Below are 20,311 nucleotides of genomic sequence, written 5' to 3'. Positions count from 1 at the left end.
AGGGCTTTCCAAACTTAGAGAGTCCAGGGTAGAGCTTGCAGTGGTAAGTGTAAAGATTGCTTCTGAACATCCTTTTTGTCTCATTAGATCATAGCAAAACTCACCTCCTCTGTGTAACTCTTGTGGTTCCTTTGTTTGCTAAAGGGAACTGCAGTGTGGCTGGATCTCAGTGAAAACTGCTGTTGTGACTAGGGAACAACACTAGAAGGAGGCAGAGAGAAATCATTAGGCTTATAACATCTCTAAATTGTTACAGCCCTCATTGACAATCACTTGTAATATTTTATTGTTCTTCCCCTCAAAGGAGCTACAGTATCTAATATTTTTTATTATTGCCACTGCAGGAATTGTTTCAGTGTTAGTAGCACTGATGGCAGGTAAAGCAGAGATAAAATACAAGCCAGAATTCATACAGCCTCTTGAAATAGCACAGCTGATCCAGAACTTGGGTTTTGAAGCTACCGTCCTAGAAGATCATGCAGAAACAGAAGGGAATGTGGAGCTTCTTGTAAGTCATATGTATTTGAAATTATATGTTGGTTTTGGAAAAGTCAGGTCTGGAAGAACAATTTTCTTGCAAATGCTTTTGTTTAAGGAGTTGTGGCTTCAGCAGGTCAGTTCTGGCTGATGACACTTTTTTTTCCTAATTGCTGAAAAGAAAAAATCAATTTGTCTGAGAAGAACCAAAGATGCTGAGATAAAAAGTGATAGTTCTATGTACAGAATAGAGTTTTCTTAGCAAGGAGAAATGAAACAGAACTTTTCTGTGAAGGCACATCAGTCAGCAGTACAGACTCCGAGCAACTGAGAATGTATCTCCAAATACATGTTGATAACGCCTGGGGCTTCGTATAGAGGTCTGAGAACTTTGGATAAAATCAGTAAATTGTTTATATGAAGAACAGATTCTTCAAAAGTCTGTTTTTATTCTCTGACATATACCTACTACAAGACAGATAACAACAGTCTGCAGTTTTGCTAGTAGATCATAAAGTGGGAACATGCCCTATTGAAGCCACAGAAAAATTAAGCGAGATGAAGTTACACATGCAGAGTTTCACTTTGGCAATGTTAATATAGCTGCTGCTAGAAGTATATTAGCTATGCTATTGCAATGAATGCAGTGTATGAGTGTAGCTACACAGATATATAGCTGTGACTATGACTGCTGATTGCAGAATTTTATAATAAAAGTGGATAGTTATGTTCTCAGCTTTGTTTCATTTAAGACAGCTCTATAAGATCTTCATGCTGAGGCCTTGGGTCAGTATCAACAGAGCTTGAATAGTCAGTACCTTTGTGACATGGGGAAACCTTGTCTCAAATTCATCCACAAATACTGAGTGGATGTGGGGGACTGCTAACTGTACCTAAATTTGTCTTTTCTTTAGATTACAGGGATGACTTGTGCTTCTTGTGTTCACAATATTGAATCCAAACTCATGAGAACAAGTGGCATATTCTATGCCTCAGTTGCACTTGCTACTTGCAAAGCTCACATCCAGTTTGATCCTGAAATTACTGGACCTCGAGATATTATAAAAATAATTGAGGTAGGCTTTAGAAATATTTTATGTATGAACAATTATAAGGTGAATTTAAAAAGGAAATAAAGCAGCTGATATTTGAGAGGTTTCACTGACTTTTGCAGATGACATAGTTATTGCCATATGTTTTTATGCTCTGTGGTGAAGCTCTGTGCTCTGCTCCACAGTAGTGCATAGTCTCCCACGTTGTTACTCTAAAAACACACCCTAAAAACTACAAAAAGAAACCTTTTTATCTATATCTGGTAAAAGTGTCATATATTAATTCTTTGCATTTCTGTGTGTAGAATCATGTGTCTCTGATTTCCAGTCATTTCAGTGAAGTGTTGATATTCAGAGAAAAATATTACTTTCTCTTGCCAGTGAAAGAGGCTGTAAAAGAAGTTTTGCAACAGTCCATACCACAAGTATTACGCATCTCTGTATACACTGACATTTATTCCCACATCAATTCAGAGATGAACTTTTTAAACTGAAAGAGCTTGTGATACAGCCACTAAAAGAAAAAAATCCTGGCTTAGTAGTAACCACACAGATCATAAAATCTGCCATTATCATGGCTGTTTGCCTTTCATGTTCTAGAGTATTTACTCAGGGAAAAAAGCTCCTAAACTGCAGAATTAGTGTGGCAGCAGTGATTAACATGTTAACTAGTAGACTCTTCAGGCTGGCAGAGTCGTCCTGTAAAGTGCATCTTGCCACAGGAGCATCTCATGATGCAGATACGAAGTTTAAATGTATTATGCTTGCAGGTGTTGTAGTAGTAGTTTAAATGCATTGTGCTTTGGGTTCTTCGTGTTTTTTGGGGGGGGGGACATGGTGTGGTTCTACTGCAGTAACTCACTGAAGCATCAGTCAAAACTGGCCCTGCAGTTTGTTGTTTTACAGGTTTAAACTGATGCTAGCGACTTTGATTTTCAGCTTTAGGTGTAGTTACTCAACTGTAGTGTTAAGGAGATGCTTGCAAGGTGGACTATCCCAGTGGCTTGTACATTTTTACCTTCCTTTGGTATTTCCCATCTCTCATACTTATTCCAGTGGAGATGAAATTTTCCTTGAGGAGGAGGGCAGCAGAACTCCAGCTGTCAGTGGGAGCTTCCTGTGCCTAAGAAATCTGGGACACTTACTGCATCTATATACTGTGTCCAGTAGCAGAAATCCTTTGCAGTCCACATTTTGAGTACTGTCTGAAATATCCTCTCATGTTGGCACGATCTAAAAATAAATAAGAAGTTGGCATTTATTAAATATGGAAGAGTGTCCTTTTCTGACATTTCTTCTAAAAGTAGTGTCATTTAAAAATGTTATAGGTAATATGGTTAGTTTAATCAAAACTCACTTATCTTTCCTTCCTTTTCAATAAAAAGGAAATTGGCTTTCATGCTTCCGTGGCTAAAAGAGTTCCAAATGCACATAACCTCGATCATAAAAAGGAAATACAGCAGTAAGTATTTCTCTTTCTCTCTCACTAATGAACGTGTATAGATCATCTCTTGTAACTCACCTCCCCCGCCTCTTCCCGATTAATTTAGCTTATTCTTGTGTAAAGCATATTTAATTTTACAATTTGCCATTTGGTTCGAGTAGTTTTATTAATTTCATTAGTTTCAGTTTTTAACTGATAGAAGTCAATACAATTAAATATGTAGGAGACACTGAAACTGTCCCAGAGTGTTGGATCATTCCCAAATATCCCGAAGCTCTGTGTTAATACAGTACTGATACCCCAAGCTCTGCACTGAGCACACTGTTTGGCCTGGGTGCTGCGGTGTGTACAACAACCAGGGATTCACAGCTTCTACTTTTCAGGTGGAGAAAATCTTTCTTGTGCAGCCTCCTGTTTGGGATCCCTGTCTTAATCCTAATGATTTATATGCTAATACCTGATGGTGAGCACCATGGGTCTACGGTGCTGGAAAAGAATCTCATTCCTGGATTATCTATTTTAAATCTTCTGTTCTTTGTCCTGTGCACTTTTGTTCAGGTATGTTCACAGTACTATTAGAGCTTTGCTTTCTGTTCATCTCGCATTTATGTAATCTGATGTGATAAAGATAGGAGACTGGAAAGGTTTAGTGCATTAGCCCTGCCCTCTTGTCTGTACCACCTACACAGAATGAAGTGGCAATTTTCTGCAAGTTATCCTTTCTGTAATTGCTCACAGCACTTACTCCTGCTAAAGTTGCATCAGACAGTTTTCCAAGTGAGGAAGGTAGTGTTAAAATGAAGAAATACCTGATCAGCTGCAAATTAATTAGGTAGCTGTAGGTATATCCCTTCAATTTCTGTGCCTTGTTTACTTTGCATTGCAGAGGAAAAGGATGATATTTAGCTGACAGAGTTGTTTTGGGAACAGAATCACAGAATCATCTAGGTTGGAAAAGACCTTGAAGATCATCTAGTCCAACCATTAACCTAACATTGACCGTTCTCAACTACACCATATCCCTCAGCGCTATGTCAACCTGACTCTTAAACACCTCCAGGGATGGGGACTCCACCACTGCCCTGGGCAGCCCATTCCAACACCCAACAACCCGTTCTGTAAAGAAATACTTCCTAATATCCAGTCTAAACCTTCCCTGGCACAACTTGAGGCCATTGCCTCTTGTCCTTTCACTTGTTACTTGGTTAAAGAGACTCATCCCCAGCTCTCTGCAACCTCCTTTCAGGTAGTTGTAGAGGGCGATGAGGTCTCCCCTCAGCCTCCTCTTCTCCAGACTAAACAACCCCAGTTCCCTCAGCCGCTCCTCGGACAACATGTGCTCCAGACCCTTCACCAGCTTCGTTGCCCTTCTCTGGACACACTCGAGTAATTCAATGTCCTTTTTGTAGTGAGGGGCCCAAAACTGAACACAGTAATCGAGGTGTGGCCTCACCAGTGCCGAGTCCAGGTGTAAGATCCCTTCCCTGTCCCTGCTGGCCACGCTATTTCTGATACAAGCCAGGATGCCATTGGCCTTCTTGGCCACCTGGGCACACTGCTGGCTCCTGTTCAGCCGGCTGTCAATCAACACCCCCAGGTCCCTCTCTGACTGGCAGCTCTCCAGCCACTCCTCCCCAGAGGAACAAGGAAGGGCAAGTGAGAGGGTGACAACAGAGTCAGCCTCCTAGTAGACCACTCCACTGAAGTTATATCAATATAAAATTTGCATGGGACAGCAATGCCTTCCCTTATCTACTACATGTTTATAATTTTGCTACAGGCAATATTATATACTCTCTGCTTTCACTGCTGTGATCTTAATACGAGTCTGTCCATACTTACACCAACAGTTTCTTGGTGGATGGTATTTTTATGTACAAGCTTACAAATCACTGAAGCACAAGACAGCCAATATGGATGTGCTCATCGTACTGGCCACGACGATTGCTTATGTGTATTCATGTGTGATCCTGATGGTAGCAATAATTGAAAAGGCAGAGAAAAGCCCTGTCACTTTCTTTGACACTCCTCCAATGCTGTTCGTGTTCATTGCCCTTGGAAGATGGCTGGAACACATAGCAAAGGTAACTCATCTTCACACTAATTATTGTGTATTTATGATGAGAATAGAATAAAAGTATTCAGAGTGAGTCAGAGGTTTCTGATGTAGCCTATATAATACAAGGTCATTTAGCGGTCATTGTGTTAAGTAGACATCAGCATTTATGTATCTCAATATATGTTAAACATTTATCTCTGTTTCTTAGAGTAAGACCTCAGAAGCTCTTGCTAAACTTATATCTCTTCAAGCCACAGAAGCCACTGTAGTGACTCTTGGACCTGACCACTCTATCATCAGGTATGTGTTTATGAACCAAAACCCCTTCAGCCTGCCTGGGTGCACAGACTAGTCTTGATGCAGTTAATGTGAAAGCTTTATTATTCTTTTGAACCTGATGTTGTAAATAATCTGTTCTACTTGTGTCTTCTGCAGGGAGGAGCAGGTAGCTGTTGAACTGGTTCAAAGGGGTGACATTGTAAAGGTTGTTCCTGGTGGAAAGTTCCCGGTGGATGGAAAGGTCATTGAAGGCAGTTCTATGGCAGATGAGTCTCTCATTACTGGTAACTTGCCTTACACTTACACAAAGAAGTGAAATCTTCTAGAACACTTTCTTACAAGAAAAGAGAGCAGACCCAACCCAAAAACTGCTGTCTGAATAACTTCCCACCTTAATGGACACTGTACCTGGCCTTTGTGAGCTTGAATCCAAATCCCACATCTGCACACACCCTAAAAAGCTGAAGAATTTCCACTCAGTTTTGTCACTTTTATTAATGTACTGGGTAGAGTCTAAACACTGTTGTCATTATTCTGGAGATCTGTTGGGAGTTTCCACTGGAAAGTATTTGTAGAGATGGCACCTTCTCAGAAATAACTTCTAAAGGGTTGTGGTGGTTTAGTCCCTGCCGGGGTCTGAAGCCGCTGCCCCTCCCCCACAAAGGGATTGAAATACAAAGCCCCGGGGCTGAGATAAGGACAGGTTTAATACAACAGTGCAACAGCAACGCAACAAACAACAACAATAACAATAACAGTGATAACAAGGAACAGAGCAAGGTATATACCGATAGAGCAGTGAGAGGAACGGCTGCACAAATGCATGTGCTCACTGATTCTCCCCCGCGCTTGGGTGCCTGGAGGTGACATCAGCATGGTATATGAATAACCCGGCTAGAGCTTCCCCCCACTGCTGGGGAAACTTAACCCTATCCTGGCTAAACCAGGACAAGGGTGATGGGGAAGTATTGCTGAGATGTTGGGGTGTATGCAGGGGCAGTGAACAGGGCTTCTGACAGGGATCTCCCAGTGAGCAAGAAGAAGGAAAGGAAGCCTCATGACTTGATGCTCATGGGACTTTTTCATAACGTCTGAAATCTTTATTTCATTTTGTAAATATATTAAGTATTTACTGCATCATGCAATTCTTATAAATAAGGTAAAGGATATAAAAACTTTACATTGGCATTGGCTTATTTGTTTTAGTTATGTATTTACTTTGCTTGGGGAACAGGAACACCTTTAGTTTAAGAGAACCAGTCATTATCACTAACCCTAAAACCAGAGAAAATAAAGGTTTTCTAGAGCAAGTATTCTTGGAGAGGTAGCATGAGAACAGGAGCTTTGCCATGGAGACAGCTTTTTCTAGTCTTTGAAAACTGGGGATGGTGGAAATAAAGACAGATTGCTCAAACTCCCATGGCTATGCAAAGTATTAATCGGAGAAATTCTTAGCAGTTCCTTTTACAATCAATTTTCTCCTGACCCTTTTGAGGGATGTCATACTGGAGGGTTAGGACCAATGAAACAGCATTTGCTTTGAAACTAAACCTAGAAAAAGTTTTACAGAAGTATGACAGTACTTACACATGTCTTCACTAGACAGAGATATGCAATACATGATTTCTTGTCATTATTGCTTAGCATGCTGATTTTGCCAGCATATGATGAGCTGTGTGCTAATGGAGTATGTTCACTATTATTAAGGGCATTGCCTCATTTATTCTTACCTTTTCTTTCTAGGGGAAGCTATGCCAGTCACTAAAAAGCCTGGGAGCACAGTGATTGCAGGTTCTATAAATGCACATGGCTCAGTTCTTGTAAATGCAACTCATGTTGGTAATGATACCACTCTGGCACAAATTGTGAAATTGGTGGAAGAAGCTCAAATGTCAAAGGTAAAAATAATAGAAAAGAAAAACGTATTCACAGATTTTGATTATATAAGAAAAAGATTCTGTATTGTTATATATTTACTTGTTCAACAATCTGTGTGTTTTCCAGACTTCAGAATAGAATCAGATGAAGAATATTAGATATTTCCAGGAACTCTACATACTTATGTGTTTTGATTATAAACATACAGATATGTTTTTCTTTTTTATAGGCACCCATCCAGCAACTGGCAGATAAGTTTAGTGGATATTTTGTTCCATTTATCATCATCATTTCAACAGTGACATTGATAGTATGGATCACAATTGGTTTTATAAATTTTGATGTTATTCAAAAATATTTTCCTGTAAGTAATTTCATTAAGAGCTGGATTTTGGTGTTAGGTGTAATTAATGTACCTCCTGTGTGTAGGGTTTGATGTTGCAACCTGGCAAATACTTTTGTACAACATGGTGTTTTCTACACAGAGCAGATAATTGCACTAATTAAAATCTATCTGCAGGTATAAATATACCTTTGCATTTACCCCTTAGTTCTGCATGGGGTTCCTACAAACTGAAATTATTGGCAGTCTTTCTGGACTAAACGTGACCTATATCTGCACTGCAAGGAGCTGAGCCATTCCTATATTGCCTGAAGTTTTTGGACCTCCTTGTTCCTGATGGCAGATAGTGGATTTGAGTTTCAAAAGAAGATGAGCTTCTGTTGTCTTTAGGATGTGTATTTGCTGTGCTCAGCAACTGTGGGGATCTGTGTACCTGGAAATATGGTTCTCCTTTGCTAAGCTATAAAGGAAATGCCAGGAAGTTATATTGTCATATGGGAGTCTGAAAACAGACTCAAATATATGCGTGCTTGAGCAGAAAAAAAAGCCAGAAAATACTGCCATAAACAATTTATAACATTGACCTTTCTCTACCATTACAGTAACAATAATAGATTGCTTTCCTATACTGGAGGTTTCCAGGTAAATGTGTTTTTTGAAATGGCTATGATTGATTGTACATCTATGTCATCTTCTATCAGCAATCATACATCTTTCTTTTTTTTCCCCCCTCTCTTTCCTCTTCTTGCAGAATCAGAACAAACACGTTTCAAAAGCTGAACTAATACTGAGGTTTGCATTTCAAACCTCAATCACTGTGCTGAGCATTGCATGCCCCTGTTCTTTAGGCTTGGCTACCCCCACAGCTGTGATGGTGGGCACAGGAGTTGCTGCGCAGAATGGTATTCTCATCAAAGGCGGAAAACCCCTGGAAATGGCACACAAGGTTAATAGTTCATTCTGTGCTTTCGTAGCTTACCCAGCTGTTGCTACGTGAAATATAATTTCCTAGGAAATCCTTCTGGTCCAGAGAAAGACTGCAGAATGTTGTTTTTGGCTTTTTTTCTATTGTTTGCTGCTCATTAAGGTAAAGAAGACAGATCTGACCTTCTTTCTTCAAAGCAGTCACAGCAAAGTGTTGAGAGCCAACAGTTCCTGCACTTTTATGCCAGTGAGGCTGCTAATCTTCTGCATGAGCTCGGAGATTTCTGACTTTTGCACTCTCTTTACCTCTTCTGCAAAAGATCCCAATAATCCAGTGTTTTACTTCTTTCCTCAGAGGGCTGTTGTGAAATGCATATTGTTCATGACCAGTAGTTTAAAATGTAGAATGTAAGGGAAAAACAGAATGATTTGGAGTTCTTTTAGTGTATAGAAAAAGGATGGGAGGCAGAAAAAGCCCTTCAAAGACAGAAAACTGATGAAAAGAGGAGGAGGAGATTGAAGGAGGAGGTGGTTTGACATGTCCACAGCCAGTGAAAAGAATATGAGTTTAAACCATTCTATGGTAGACTGGATTAGACATAGGCAGAACATTTTAAGTGAAAAGGATGGTAAGAATAAGTTAATCAGACTGATAATTCTTGTTCTTACTGGACATTATAAAGCATAGACCAGAAGTTTTTCCAAGGCTCTGCAAAAAACCAAAAATATGACTGCTAATTAGTGTCAAGACTTTCTGCCTTTTGAATCTAAGTGAGGCTAGGGTCAGGGCTTGGAAAATTAGGTGACCTGTTGAATTCTGCAAGGTTGGTGGGTTGGAATATCTGGGAATGGAAATAGTGCCTACTTTGTTTATTTTTTTGTTTCATGTGTTTCTCTGTGCTGTGTTTATTTTCAGGACTAGAATTGACCTTAGCTTTGGGTTTCAGTGTGTGTGGGACTGTTTTTTGGTTCCTTCCTGATTCCTCAAGACCCATTGGGCTGGCTAACAAGTGATTGCTGTATTTGGTGAATAGCATGAGATTGGGTTTGGTTAGGCTGTTGTTTCTGGAACTTGCTGCAGCTTCTTGCACTCTACCCACCTGCTCTTATTGCCAAATAACTTCCTGAGTCCTCTTTCGTCGGTGCTACTGTTAATTATGTAGAACTGCATTTGTAAAAGCCCTCCTTGCATCATATACCTTGTGGTAAAAGTGATGAAGGTGCCATTACCTGAATCCTGTATGTGTATACATACATGCACACACAAAGGACAGTACAAGTCCTGCAATGATTCTGTTGTCTGAGATCCTGATATAGATACAGGATGATGTTGTAGCTTCAGTGAAATCACTGTATGGGGAATGAACAAGGAAGCATAAGGAGATCTAGTGTACAGATAGCTCAAGGTACATACGGGAATCCCTACTTTTGTAGGTTTATTCTGTCTTGGTGTGAATATAGTTAACTGACTGTTAAGGTCTTGCCTGTGTTTATGTGCCTAAAGCATATGAACATTGCTATGCTCGCAGTAACTCTGGTTTATTTCTCACAGATCAAGACTGTGATGTTTGATAAAACTGGGACCATCACCTGTGGAGTTCCTAAAGTCATGAGGGTGCTTTTGCTAGGAGACACGGCTGTGCTCTCTCTGAAGAAGGTACTGGTGGTGGTTGGCACTGCAGAAGCCAGCAGTGAGCATCCTTTAGGAGTGGCAGTCACTAAATATTGCAAAGAGGTACTTAGCCTTCCTATTTCATCTAAGGTCTGAAGGGATCTGTGCAAATGCAGCAATGTTGTATAAAATGAGCAAGTCCCAATGGGACAGGCCTGCCTGAAAATTAACAGGATGGAAAGCTGGCGGATTTTATGATTGTGCATCTTAGTCTGGACAATACCAGAAGACATATTCTAAGCTTTGCTTTTCTGGTAATGCTGAGGACTTCTCAAGCATGATCTCACAAAATTTTTTCTGAACTAGTGGGAAAATAAGGATTGTGGAATATGTGCAGGAGGAATACTTACGTTTAAAATAGCATTGTAAAGCAAATGTGTGTGGTGACATTTCATGTGTTACCTGACTAGTCACTTCTATTAGTCACTTGCTTATCTGAATATTAAACTGTGATATTTGTGAATTTCACAAATGAATTAATAGATTACTCAAGTCTTGGCAAATTTTGCAGATCCTCAGAAGTCATTTATATATTGCATGTGTTCCTCAAATGTTTCAGGAAGAATGAAAGCAGAAATAGTAACCAAAATAGGAAGCCTGGTTTAAATAAATAATTTCTTTCTGCTAAGACAAGTCATTGATTGATTTATGGAAAAATTAATTGGCAAGAATATATCAAACTTATTAGCGATAGATCTTTCAATGGTAAAATTTGGAAGTTAACATATAAATTTAGAAGGGAAAAGAGAGTATGGGTAATAATTCAGATGCCTCTCTCGTATTTTACATTTTCTGTTTTCAAATTTGTCTTAGTTCCTTGACACTTCTGTAGTCATCCCATGCACCAATTATTACAGGATCATGGCTTATATGAATTGCCATGCTATACTCTGCTAATATTCTTACCACCTGCCTCATCATCACTATGTTGTAAGAAGGTCACTGAAAGGTCCATGTAATTCCAGCTTCCAGAGACAACCCAGAAAAACTTGTTTATAAATGCATATTTTTTCCATTCTTTTTGTAACTCCTAGGGTCCTGATAATGCCTTTTCTCATCTTGAAGGTACTCACTGGCTTCTCTCTTTAACTCAACAGAAAGATCCAGTTTCCTTATCATCCAGCCAGATCAGTCCAGGAATTAGATACAGTTTTTCACTATACTTTTACATACGTATAAAAGGCTTGATCCCCTGCAGCCAGTTGTCTGTGAGGTTAATTAGAAGTTGCATCTTTTCAAAAGCTGTATGGCTTATTGTTGTAGTATTTCTCTTTAGTTCCTAGTGTTGGCTGAGGTCATGAAACACCAGTTTAAATGCTTTGTCCTTGAACTAAAAGGAAAAGTTGTCCTTTATAGTTTGCTGCTGCTAGGGCTGAGACCTGATTGTGATCTGTATGGCTGCCCCTTTCTAGAAGTCTAAACCGCAGCATGTCCAGAACATCCTGATTTTTAGTTCTGCACTACTGATACTCCATGCTGCTTTTCTGTCAGTCAGTCATTGTCAAGAGGAGGAAGGAGCCCTCTTTTCAGCAGGAGTTATCTCATATTTGTACTGCAGTGGGATTGATGATGAACTCTGGTTACATCCACAGGAGCTTGGCACTCAGAGCCTGGGATACTGCACCAATTTCCAGGCAGTCCCAGGCTGTGGCATCAGCTGCAAAGTCGGAGGTGTGGAGGCTGTCCTGGACATGGCTGAGGAGGGTCTCAATAATCTGGATACTAACAGGAGCAGGGACAGCAGTGCTCCTCTGGGAGATAATGCATTGATCACGCTCTCCAAATCACATGGTATGTCTGCCCCTGAAGTGACTGCCAGTTGCAATGAGAGGGCTAATGAATCAACAGTGCTAACCACTGTGAAACAATACTATCGGACTAGGAACAGCAGAAAGGTGGATTTATGGCAGAAGGAGGCAAAGAACATGAGGGACAAAAATGTGCCTTAACAAAAAATTGAAGCTCTTTCTTTCCTCTATTGTCAATCTCTCTGCAATTCAGAAACCTCAACAAGAATTTAGATGCTACAGTGAGGGGTACTCAAAAAGTCCATACAATACATAAGCAATAAGGCATACCCAGCAATGTCCCTTTTGGATAGAAGAATAGTCCAGCAGAGAGCAAAATTTGCCAATTAGCATTATCTTCCCATTTAGAGCAGTTACATTTAACATACATTATCTTACTGGTACTTTTTATATACACCCTTTAGTTCCATATTAACTCGGACCTTTTGTTTCCTGTTCATGTATCTCTCAAGGCACTTTCTTGTTTTAAAAGAAATCTATTCAGCCGATGCACAATAAAGGGTGTTATATCTGCAAACTGAGTTTCAGTGCCTGATGTTTTTGATTAGGCCAATACATTTGTTTTTCTTTCAGGCTCGGTGGAAGCCACTTTGCTCTTTTGTAGTGTATGAGAGAAAGAAAAAGTATTTAAAGCCTTCTGTAAGAAGCTCATCAGTTCTTTTCAGAAGACTGTGGCTCTCCTGACCTTTTTGAGAAAGCTATTAGAAGAATTAAATAAAATAAGAACTTTAATCATCAGAATTGTGCCATTTGCGAATGGTGATAATGTAATATTTTTCTCACCTGCTTCATACAGCTCTTGTGAAGTTGAATTGAATTGATAATGAGGTGCTTTACACACTGTTTCATTGTTTGTTAGAACAAAACAAATTTTCTTACCAGAAATACCCTTTATGTTTGAAAGAAGTCATTAGTTGTGAGAACAAAGCAGCATGGCATTTATGAAATGTGCATACTGCACTTACCCAGAAAAACAATGCCAACTGGCAAAGGCAAATACAGGCAAATACTTCCATTAAGTTCATGACACACTTCTGTGTATAAACAGGAACAGATTGAATCTTGAAGGAGAAAAGTTTTATGAGACTGTCTTCAGGTAGTGCCTGTGCATTTGTGTTTGGCCATGAGAGCAGCACTTCAACAAGACTGTTCTGTTTGTGTCTTGGGTGTGACCATTTCAAGTCCAGAACACACAAAAAAAATATTGGGAAAACCTCTTCAGAATATCCTTCTATAGCTAACGCAACCTGGCATTGTCATCCTCAAACTTCTCTGGCTTGTGTTCACTATCTCTGAGTTGCTCATTTTTCTTTTTGTCTGTGCACAAAGGTTCATCAGCTTCTCATACATACTCAGTGCTGATTGGAAATCGTGAGTGGATGCGACGCAATGGCTTGCATATTGCAAATGATGTAAATGATGCAATGACAGACCATGAAACAAAAGGACAGACTGCCATATTAGTGGCTATAGATGGTAACTGCTGTTCTTTGGGGTCACTTAATATCAATTGATCCTACCACGGAATGGATAAAAACAAACTCTGGAGCAATTGATCAGTGGCTTAGTGTCAAGAAACTGTTAATCTTTCAGTGCAGAACTGCTTGTGAACTGCAAAGTATCAAGGTGTTCTTAAAAGAAGCTTTCACCTCAGAACAGTGTTTATAAGATTTTGTTGGGTAGTTTTTAATTCAAGTATTAATTTCTGAACCTCCTGTTGTCTAGGATTGCTGTTCAGAAAAGCAGTGTCAGTGCAGTGTCATGTCCCATCCTGGCTTTGCTTCACTAAGGATCACACGCCAACCTATTGCATCACTGATTTCAAAACATCTCATGAATAAACATTCATTAAATCATTCAAGTATAATAGATTAGAATAAATGAGTTTTGCCAGAGGGGTTCTGTTCTGTGCTACACAGAAAGAGATGCCAGACCATACCTTAATATGAGGAACTGCTATAACGGTGATAGATTGCCAGTGCATCTGTGTTTTTGAAAAGGGGCCTCTGATTCAGTTACTGAATAAATATTCTTGGTGGTCCTACAGAGCAGTTTTGAGATGCATTTGTATATCTCAGACTGGGCTCCATCAGCAGTCTGGCAACATCCAGTGCTCTTAACATGGAAATAAGACCTCTGATGTACAGCTGGCATGCCTGTCACTGCTAGGGATAGCAAATAGAGATACAGAGCTGAAAAACCTACTTAAGTCCTTACTTTTGAAAGGTAACATGCAATGATAAACCAATGTGAGATTTTTGTAAGTCATGTGAAGGAAACATGGATGCACTTTTGCATGGATGCAATGTGTTGGAAGGCAGGTGCAACATTTCTGTATGAAGGCAATTAATTATAATAGGGATCCAACCTGGAAAGATTAGGGGACATAAAACCGTATATTCTATATGCTTCCTCCTGGAGGAGTGGCTTCAACATCTGACCTGGACACAAATACTAAAACTTTCTCTGGCCCACTATCATATTTGTACATACCATAAAACCTAGAAATTTGGCATATTTAAAAGCTAACTTCCTCTTCCCTTCCTCCCAGTCACTAAATATCAAAGGTGTTTGTTCGAACTGAAACAGATAAATGAGAAAAGTGTGTGTGTGTAAGAAAGAGACCATAACTTAGTAAACTGTAGACAGTCATTCAGGCTTATGAGTGTCAATATTGCCCAGAATGTGTTATTTCACAAGCCACCATGGTGTGATGGAGGGAGAGTCCTGTTCTCTTGCTGCCACTTTGCCCCCCACAGCTCCCTCTAACAGATGATGTTTCTTTGTGCAGGTGTGTTGTGTGGAATGATCGCAATAGCAGACACTGTCAAGCAGGAGGCAGCCCTTGCTGTGCACACACTGAAAAACATGGGAATAGATGTGGTGCTGATAACGGGCGACAACAGAAAAACTGCAAAAGCCATTGCTACTCAGGTATCTGATTCTTTGCACTTCAAAAAAACACATGATGTGGTTCTAAAACTCTGCTTACCCCAGTGAATTTGGAGCAGGAACTCAGAGTTTCCCTGGATATGTTAAATCAAGACTAACTTTTCTTGAATTGGACTGAAAATCGGGTCAGGTACAATGGCATACTAAAGGCCAGTGGCTACATTAAGATCTCGCTGAAGACAAGCAGTCAGTACTTCTCCAGAGATACAGAGTTTCTTGCAGTAATTAGTCTGGCTGAACTGAAGACTCCTGCTTCCCTTCACTGAAGGGCAATTGTGTTTGGTTAGTGACAAAGGAAAGTTTCTTTAAGGTCCAGTTCTGTTCCCAATAAGGTAAGTGGGGATTTGTCATTATCTTTAAGGGTAACATAGTAATAAGAATTATCGTTAAGAAGTATAGCAGTCTAAAAGAGGTTGGGTTTATATGAGATTTCCTTGATCTCAAACTATAAATGTTACTCCAAAGGCAAAGCCAAATTCTCACTCTCCCTTGCTTCGTTTCCACCCTCTCCATCTTCATTTCCCTCTTTCCCTTTGCATTGGTCTACTTCTAATCTACCATGTGCCACCTTGCTTTCCTAAGGTATTCCACCACACAGCTAACTCCGCCAGCGCTGTGGTATGCACCTTCTCGTATGTGGTGAGGTCTGTTTTGTTTCTCAGTGTGATGTTTTAATCCTTCTCCTATTTTGATTCAAGCTTTTGTGTTGAATTGTAGTAAAGCACTTTCCCACCCCACCTTTCTTTGTTAAGAGAAGTCTTTCAGAAACAACCTTCAATTTATGGTTCCAGGCACTCAAGTAAAGTTTTCAACCAAGCTTAGTCTGTGCCAACCTACATTTTCATTGAATTTTTGGCACTTACTTCCTTACCAATGGAAAAATGGTAACAGTCCTAAAAACTTTTAAAAATGATACTTTTTGAAAGGTTAAAAGAGAGCTGTTTGTGTAGTGAAAAGCTGATCTCTCCCTGCCGAGGCAGCCAAACCAGGGGCAATACATCCACCTGCTTTTCAACTACAGCGCTGAAGCCATTGGTAGCAACTCCTTATTAGTTGAGATGTGGATGAGTACAAGCATTTAGTCAGCCATTTGCTTTATTTTCATAGTTTCCCTGAGACTTGCACATGGTGTTTCTGTGTTTCCCCTGGTGTAACTGCCTGATCATACATTTCACTGAAAACTTTACTGGTGCATCACGCAACATGATTAGCTGAAAACTGGCTCTTTTAAACATCAGACCTTTATTACCAGGACAGTAGAGCTTCAGAAGTCCTGTGGGGCATGACGCTAAGGGCAGAGCATGGTTTGCCAGCATCTCTGCAGTAAAGATGGAGGGGGCTGTAATCAGTCCCTTTCTTATGCCAAAGGCATGTTGCTCTTCACCTTTCTGTGTAGCTTGCAAGTGTTGCCTCCACTGAAATCAGTTTGGTTGATCTTCCTTTGTTTCCCCTTCACCCAGAACAGCAAATGGCTCTTCCTTTTAGCATGAAGCATATCACCAACTGGGTGTGTTTCTTTCTTCGTACATAGGTTGGGATCAAAAAAGTCTTTGCTGAGGTTCTTCCTTCTCACAAGGTTGCAAAGGTCCAGGAGCTTCAAAATGGGAGGAAGAAGGTTGCGATGGTTGGTGATGGAGTCAATGATTCCCCTGCACTAGCCAGGGCCGACGTTGGAATTGCAATTGGAACTGGTACCGATGTTGCCATTGAAGCAGCAGATGTTGTTCTTATCCGAGTGAGCACTATAGTTTTGACCTGTCCTCTTTATCACTGACACTCCTCTTTTTGGTTTGGTATTCTGAAGACTGCATGTGGAAAAATTTCAATGCTCTTCTGTCTTGCAGAATGACTTGCTGGATGTAGTTGCCAGTATTCACTTATCAAAGAGAACAGTTCGAAGAATACGAATAAATCTGATTCTTGCCCTAATTTATAATCTGCTTGGAATACCCATAGCAGCAGGTATGTGACTGCCAGCTTGACTAAGACAGCAGCACAGTTGAGCTCTGCGGTGCCTCTCTCAGGATTTCTTGCTCAAGGAACCAAAGAGAGGTTGCTAGAGTAATTAAATCTTGGCAGAAGGAGGACAAAACAAATACCTTTTATTTTTTTTCATGTTGTAGAAAAAAATCTTTTTTCCCCAAATTTTAAACTCTTAGGAATAAATTCTTATATGATGAAATTAAACCCTTGCTCTTACTTCACATAGCAGTACTTGGGGATTAGTTTCTATATATCCAAAACCCAGCTCTAATCAGAGATACCATCCCACTTCTGGGTGCTCCCTCTTTTATTCACCCTGAATCACATATTTCTCTCCTACTACTTGCATTCTCTCTGCTTCTGTCATATATCTTCTCATGCTCCACATTCCTCCTTAAAACTTCCTTCAAGCATTCCTCTTTTTCTGAGTAACTTCTCCCTTTTCATGGACTGTTGCCTTGTCTTTCTGTTGCTTTTCTTTGTTTCATATGTGCAGAATAGCTGGAAGGGACAAATAGCCTTACCTTGTGGCCGCAGTCTTGTAGCTGAATTGGTGCAAAGGTCATCCCTTGCAACGGCAGGGACATATTCAAAAATAAGTGAGTAAATATGTATCAGTCTAGTTGTGTTTATGGAGGTCTCAGCAAGTCATGTTGTAGAACTGCTGATCTATTCTATGATATGCAAGGACAGAAATGTCTGTATGGGGACAGGTGGCTCTGGCTGATGTCTGTATGATTTTTTTGCTAGGTGTGTTCATGCCTGTTGGCCTCGTGCTTCAGCCTTGGATGGGATCAGCAGCAATGGCAGCTTCTTCTGTGTCTGTCGTGCTGTCTTCCCTGCAGCTGAAATGGCAAGTTGTCTCAATACTAATTACTCGGGGAACTGTAGGCAGCACTGCTGATGGGACTCAAGTGAGATGTTGTTTTAGGCTTTGTATACCTAAAAGTACCTGACAGTCTTTTAGCTTGGGGTTGTTCTGTCTAATCCTTGGCTCCAAAAGAGACAGGTGTCACCATTATGAACACGCCTGGACTAAGACTGTACTGAGCATTCTTTAACTAGCAGTTAAAAGTCTGACTGAGTGCCACCTGGACACCCGTGCTGGACATGTTGTTCAATACCAAGTGAAGTAATGGTCAGCACTGGTTTTGCTGTAAATATCAAGTGAACAAATAATTCAAAAGATAGTTCTCCATAATGTAGCAGTAGATGTTTTTTCAAAGATTTGTACCTGTTTGTTGTGGGTTTTTTGTCTATTTAATTTAGCCAGAGAGAAACAGAGAAGCAGTGTGTTTATTCTTTTGCACCTTGCTACGGATAAAGTATCTTACTCTATTTTTTGGAAGCAAACAGATTTCTGAACTATAATAAGATTTTTCAAATTCTATTAGTTTTTTTATGCTACATTTTTCGTCTGCCCTTTTAGGGTGGTTACAGTGGACCTGTTTTTAAGAGCATTGTGAGCAAACATCTTTCAAAAATAATACTTTTTACAGTGTCTGAAATTAGTCCAAACCTTCATATATTTCTACTGTAGCTCGGGTCTTCTGTAATGTATAGTATGGTATAGTATAGTACAGTATAGTATAAACTAATATAGGAAATCTGTTGCCACATCATCTTTCTGATCCTGCAAATGCTCAATGAGACCACAATCTAGAATAAAAACTACATATGTGCTCATATCTGTTGCAGAATCAGCACTACCGCTACAGGTTTTTCATCCTAAAAACTTTCTGTGTGTAGTTATCCAAAGAATGAGAAATTTCTATAAAGGGATTCCTTTATTCTCAAATTCTTTTGATCTTGTGCTGATTATATTAAATATTGGACACCATTGTGGTTAGATATTGAGAACACCCCAAAACATATTTGGCTTCAAATTTACGGAAGCTGTATTACTGTATACTCTCTAGGACAATAATTTTTCCTGAAGCTTCACATCAGCTGGACAGAACTTCAGATTCCAAAGAACACGATAACACACATATGTGAAGAAGACTGTGCATACTTGCCATTGCTGGGCTTTTTTTGACCTAGAATACATTGAATAAGAAAGTGATTTTTGGGTCATCAAGCCCATTCCCCTGCAATTGTTTACTATGAACCTTTTCATAATTCAGCAAACTCATAATTTTTCTCAAAGAACCTCACTTTGAGAGTTCCTTTCTTTTACTATTGAAATGTCTTAATGCTGTGTGACCAGTACTCTTAGCCGTTAACATTGTGTCTGAAGTGCAGGTAACATTTAGGTTATCAGAAATTTCTGATTTGTTCTAACGCCAAAGATGCTTCTACACATTGACCTCTTGGTACTAAACATCTTTTCTCTTTCTCTTCTTAGTTATAAGAAGCCAGACACAGAAAGTTATGAAGCACAGGCTCAAGGCCGCATGAAGCCACTTACTCCTTCCCAAATTAGTGTTCATATTGGAATGGATGATAGGAGGAGGGATTCATCCAGATCGGCTCCTTGGGATCAGATTAGTCAAGTGTCTCTCTCTTCCTTGACTTCAGACAAGTTGCCAAGACATAATGGTTTTGTTGAGGAAGAAGGGGACAAGTGGTCTTTGCTCATGAATGGAGGGGATGAAGAACAGTACATCTGAAGCACTGTATTCTTAGTACAGGAGGAAATGTTCCTCTTTACTAGTGACAGGAAGGACCAACTTATTTCATCAGGAGCTTCAAGACTGTAAGTGAAGTCATTCCTTCAGCTCACAAAACGATTGCAACTCAGCTCAATATTGGGTTGTATGGATTGTGGATTTTTTTTCAGGTCACCAGTTATTTCTAGTCATAGAAAGAATCTGTGGCTCTGTAATGAACTGGCTCATTTGCACACAGCAATTAGTGAAATAATGTAAAATTGTAATTTTCAGAGTCTTTTTAAAGAGTTTCTCTTTTCTGAACTGCTTGCTGGGCACCAAATTCTGTACTTTCGCTCATTCTAACTTTATTCTTTCAAGACCACATGAAGTAAAAGATTTTCAGAGCTGCCAAATATTAATTTCTGTGTCCAAGTGAAAATAGCTATGGCATAAGGATCTCTGTGGTCGGAAGTTGTATTTTTACACAAAATCCTGACTAGTCACATCACTGTGAGAGCACTTTGTATTTGGGATTCATGTGCATCTCCTTGGACCAAAAGTGCTTTGGTGTTTCACTGACTATAACTCTCTGAAAGGTCTCTTCCAAAAATTTTCAATTGCTTTCAGGTATTGCATCCTTTTGATGCCCATTTCCATTGCTAAACTTGTTCTGTCATTCCCACTGCTCTCCTAGATTTTCTCTTTTGCTCCATGTGAGCTCTTTTTTTCCCTTTTGCACAAGATATCTTCTGTGAGTCATTATTTTGTTTACAGATATTCCTGTTTGGGACAAACTCCTTTAAGTCACCAGAACTTTTCTGTTCCTATTGAAGTCCGCAAAGGCAG

The 20,311-nt window shown here is 39.8% G+C and overlaps 1 protein-coding gene across 2 annotated transcripts in view; it reads left to right on the top strand.

The window, feature by feature from the left end:
- The window catches only part of ATP7B (ATPase copper transporting beta), a 40,239-nt gene extending 20,361 nt beyond the window's left edge, over positions 1-19,878 (top strand). For both annotated transcript variants that reach the window (XM_074815759.1, XM_074815758.1), the window contains exons 4-21: positions 345-508; positions 1,392-1,553; positions 2,915-2,991; positions 3,357-3,531; positions 4,824-5,057; positions 5,241-5,332; positions 5,468-5,595; positions 7,055-7,209; positions 7,419-7,553; positions 8,284-8,478; positions 10,009-10,191; positions 11,721-11,919; positions 13,266-13,412; positions 14,728-14,870; positions 16,420-16,623; positions 16,733-16,850; positions 17,622-17,724; positions 19,219-19,878. In XM_074815759.1, coding sequence (XP_074671860.1) covers positions 345-508; positions 1,392-1,553; positions 2,915-2,991; positions 3,357-3,531; positions 4,824-5,057; positions 5,241-5,332; positions 5,468-5,595; positions 7,055-7,209; positions 7,419-7,553; positions 8,284-8,478; positions 10,009-10,191; positions 11,721-11,919; positions 13,266-13,412; positions 14,728-14,870; positions 16,420-16,623; positions 16,733-16,850; positions 17,622-17,724; positions 19,219-19,483 — 2,879 coding nt within the window. In that variant the 3' untranslated portion in view covers positions 19,484-19,878. The remainder of the gene's footprint in view (positions 1-344; positions 509-1,391; positions 1,554-2,914; positions 2,992-3,356; positions 3,532-4,823; positions 5,058-5,240; positions 5,333-5,467; positions 5,596-7,054; positions 7,210-7,418; positions 7,554-8,283; positions 8,479-10,008; positions 10,192-11,720; positions 11,920-13,265; positions 13,413-14,727; positions 14,871-16,419; positions 16,624-16,732; positions 16,851-17,621; positions 17,725-19,218) is intronic.
- The last annotated feature ends 433 nt before the right edge of the window (positions 19,879-20,311 follow it).

The sequence above is a fragment of the Strix aluco genome, chromosome 2 (assembly GCF_031877795.1).
Source record: "Strix aluco isolate bStrAlu1 chromosome 2, bStrAlu1.hap1, whole genome shotgun sequence".
Classification (NCBI taxonomy): domain Eukaryota; kingdom Metazoa; phylum Chordata; class Aves; order Strigiformes; family Strigidae; genus Strix; species Strix aluco.
Note: the sequence above shows the minus strand (reverse complement) of the source record. Positions and strands in the feature narration are given on the sequence as shown.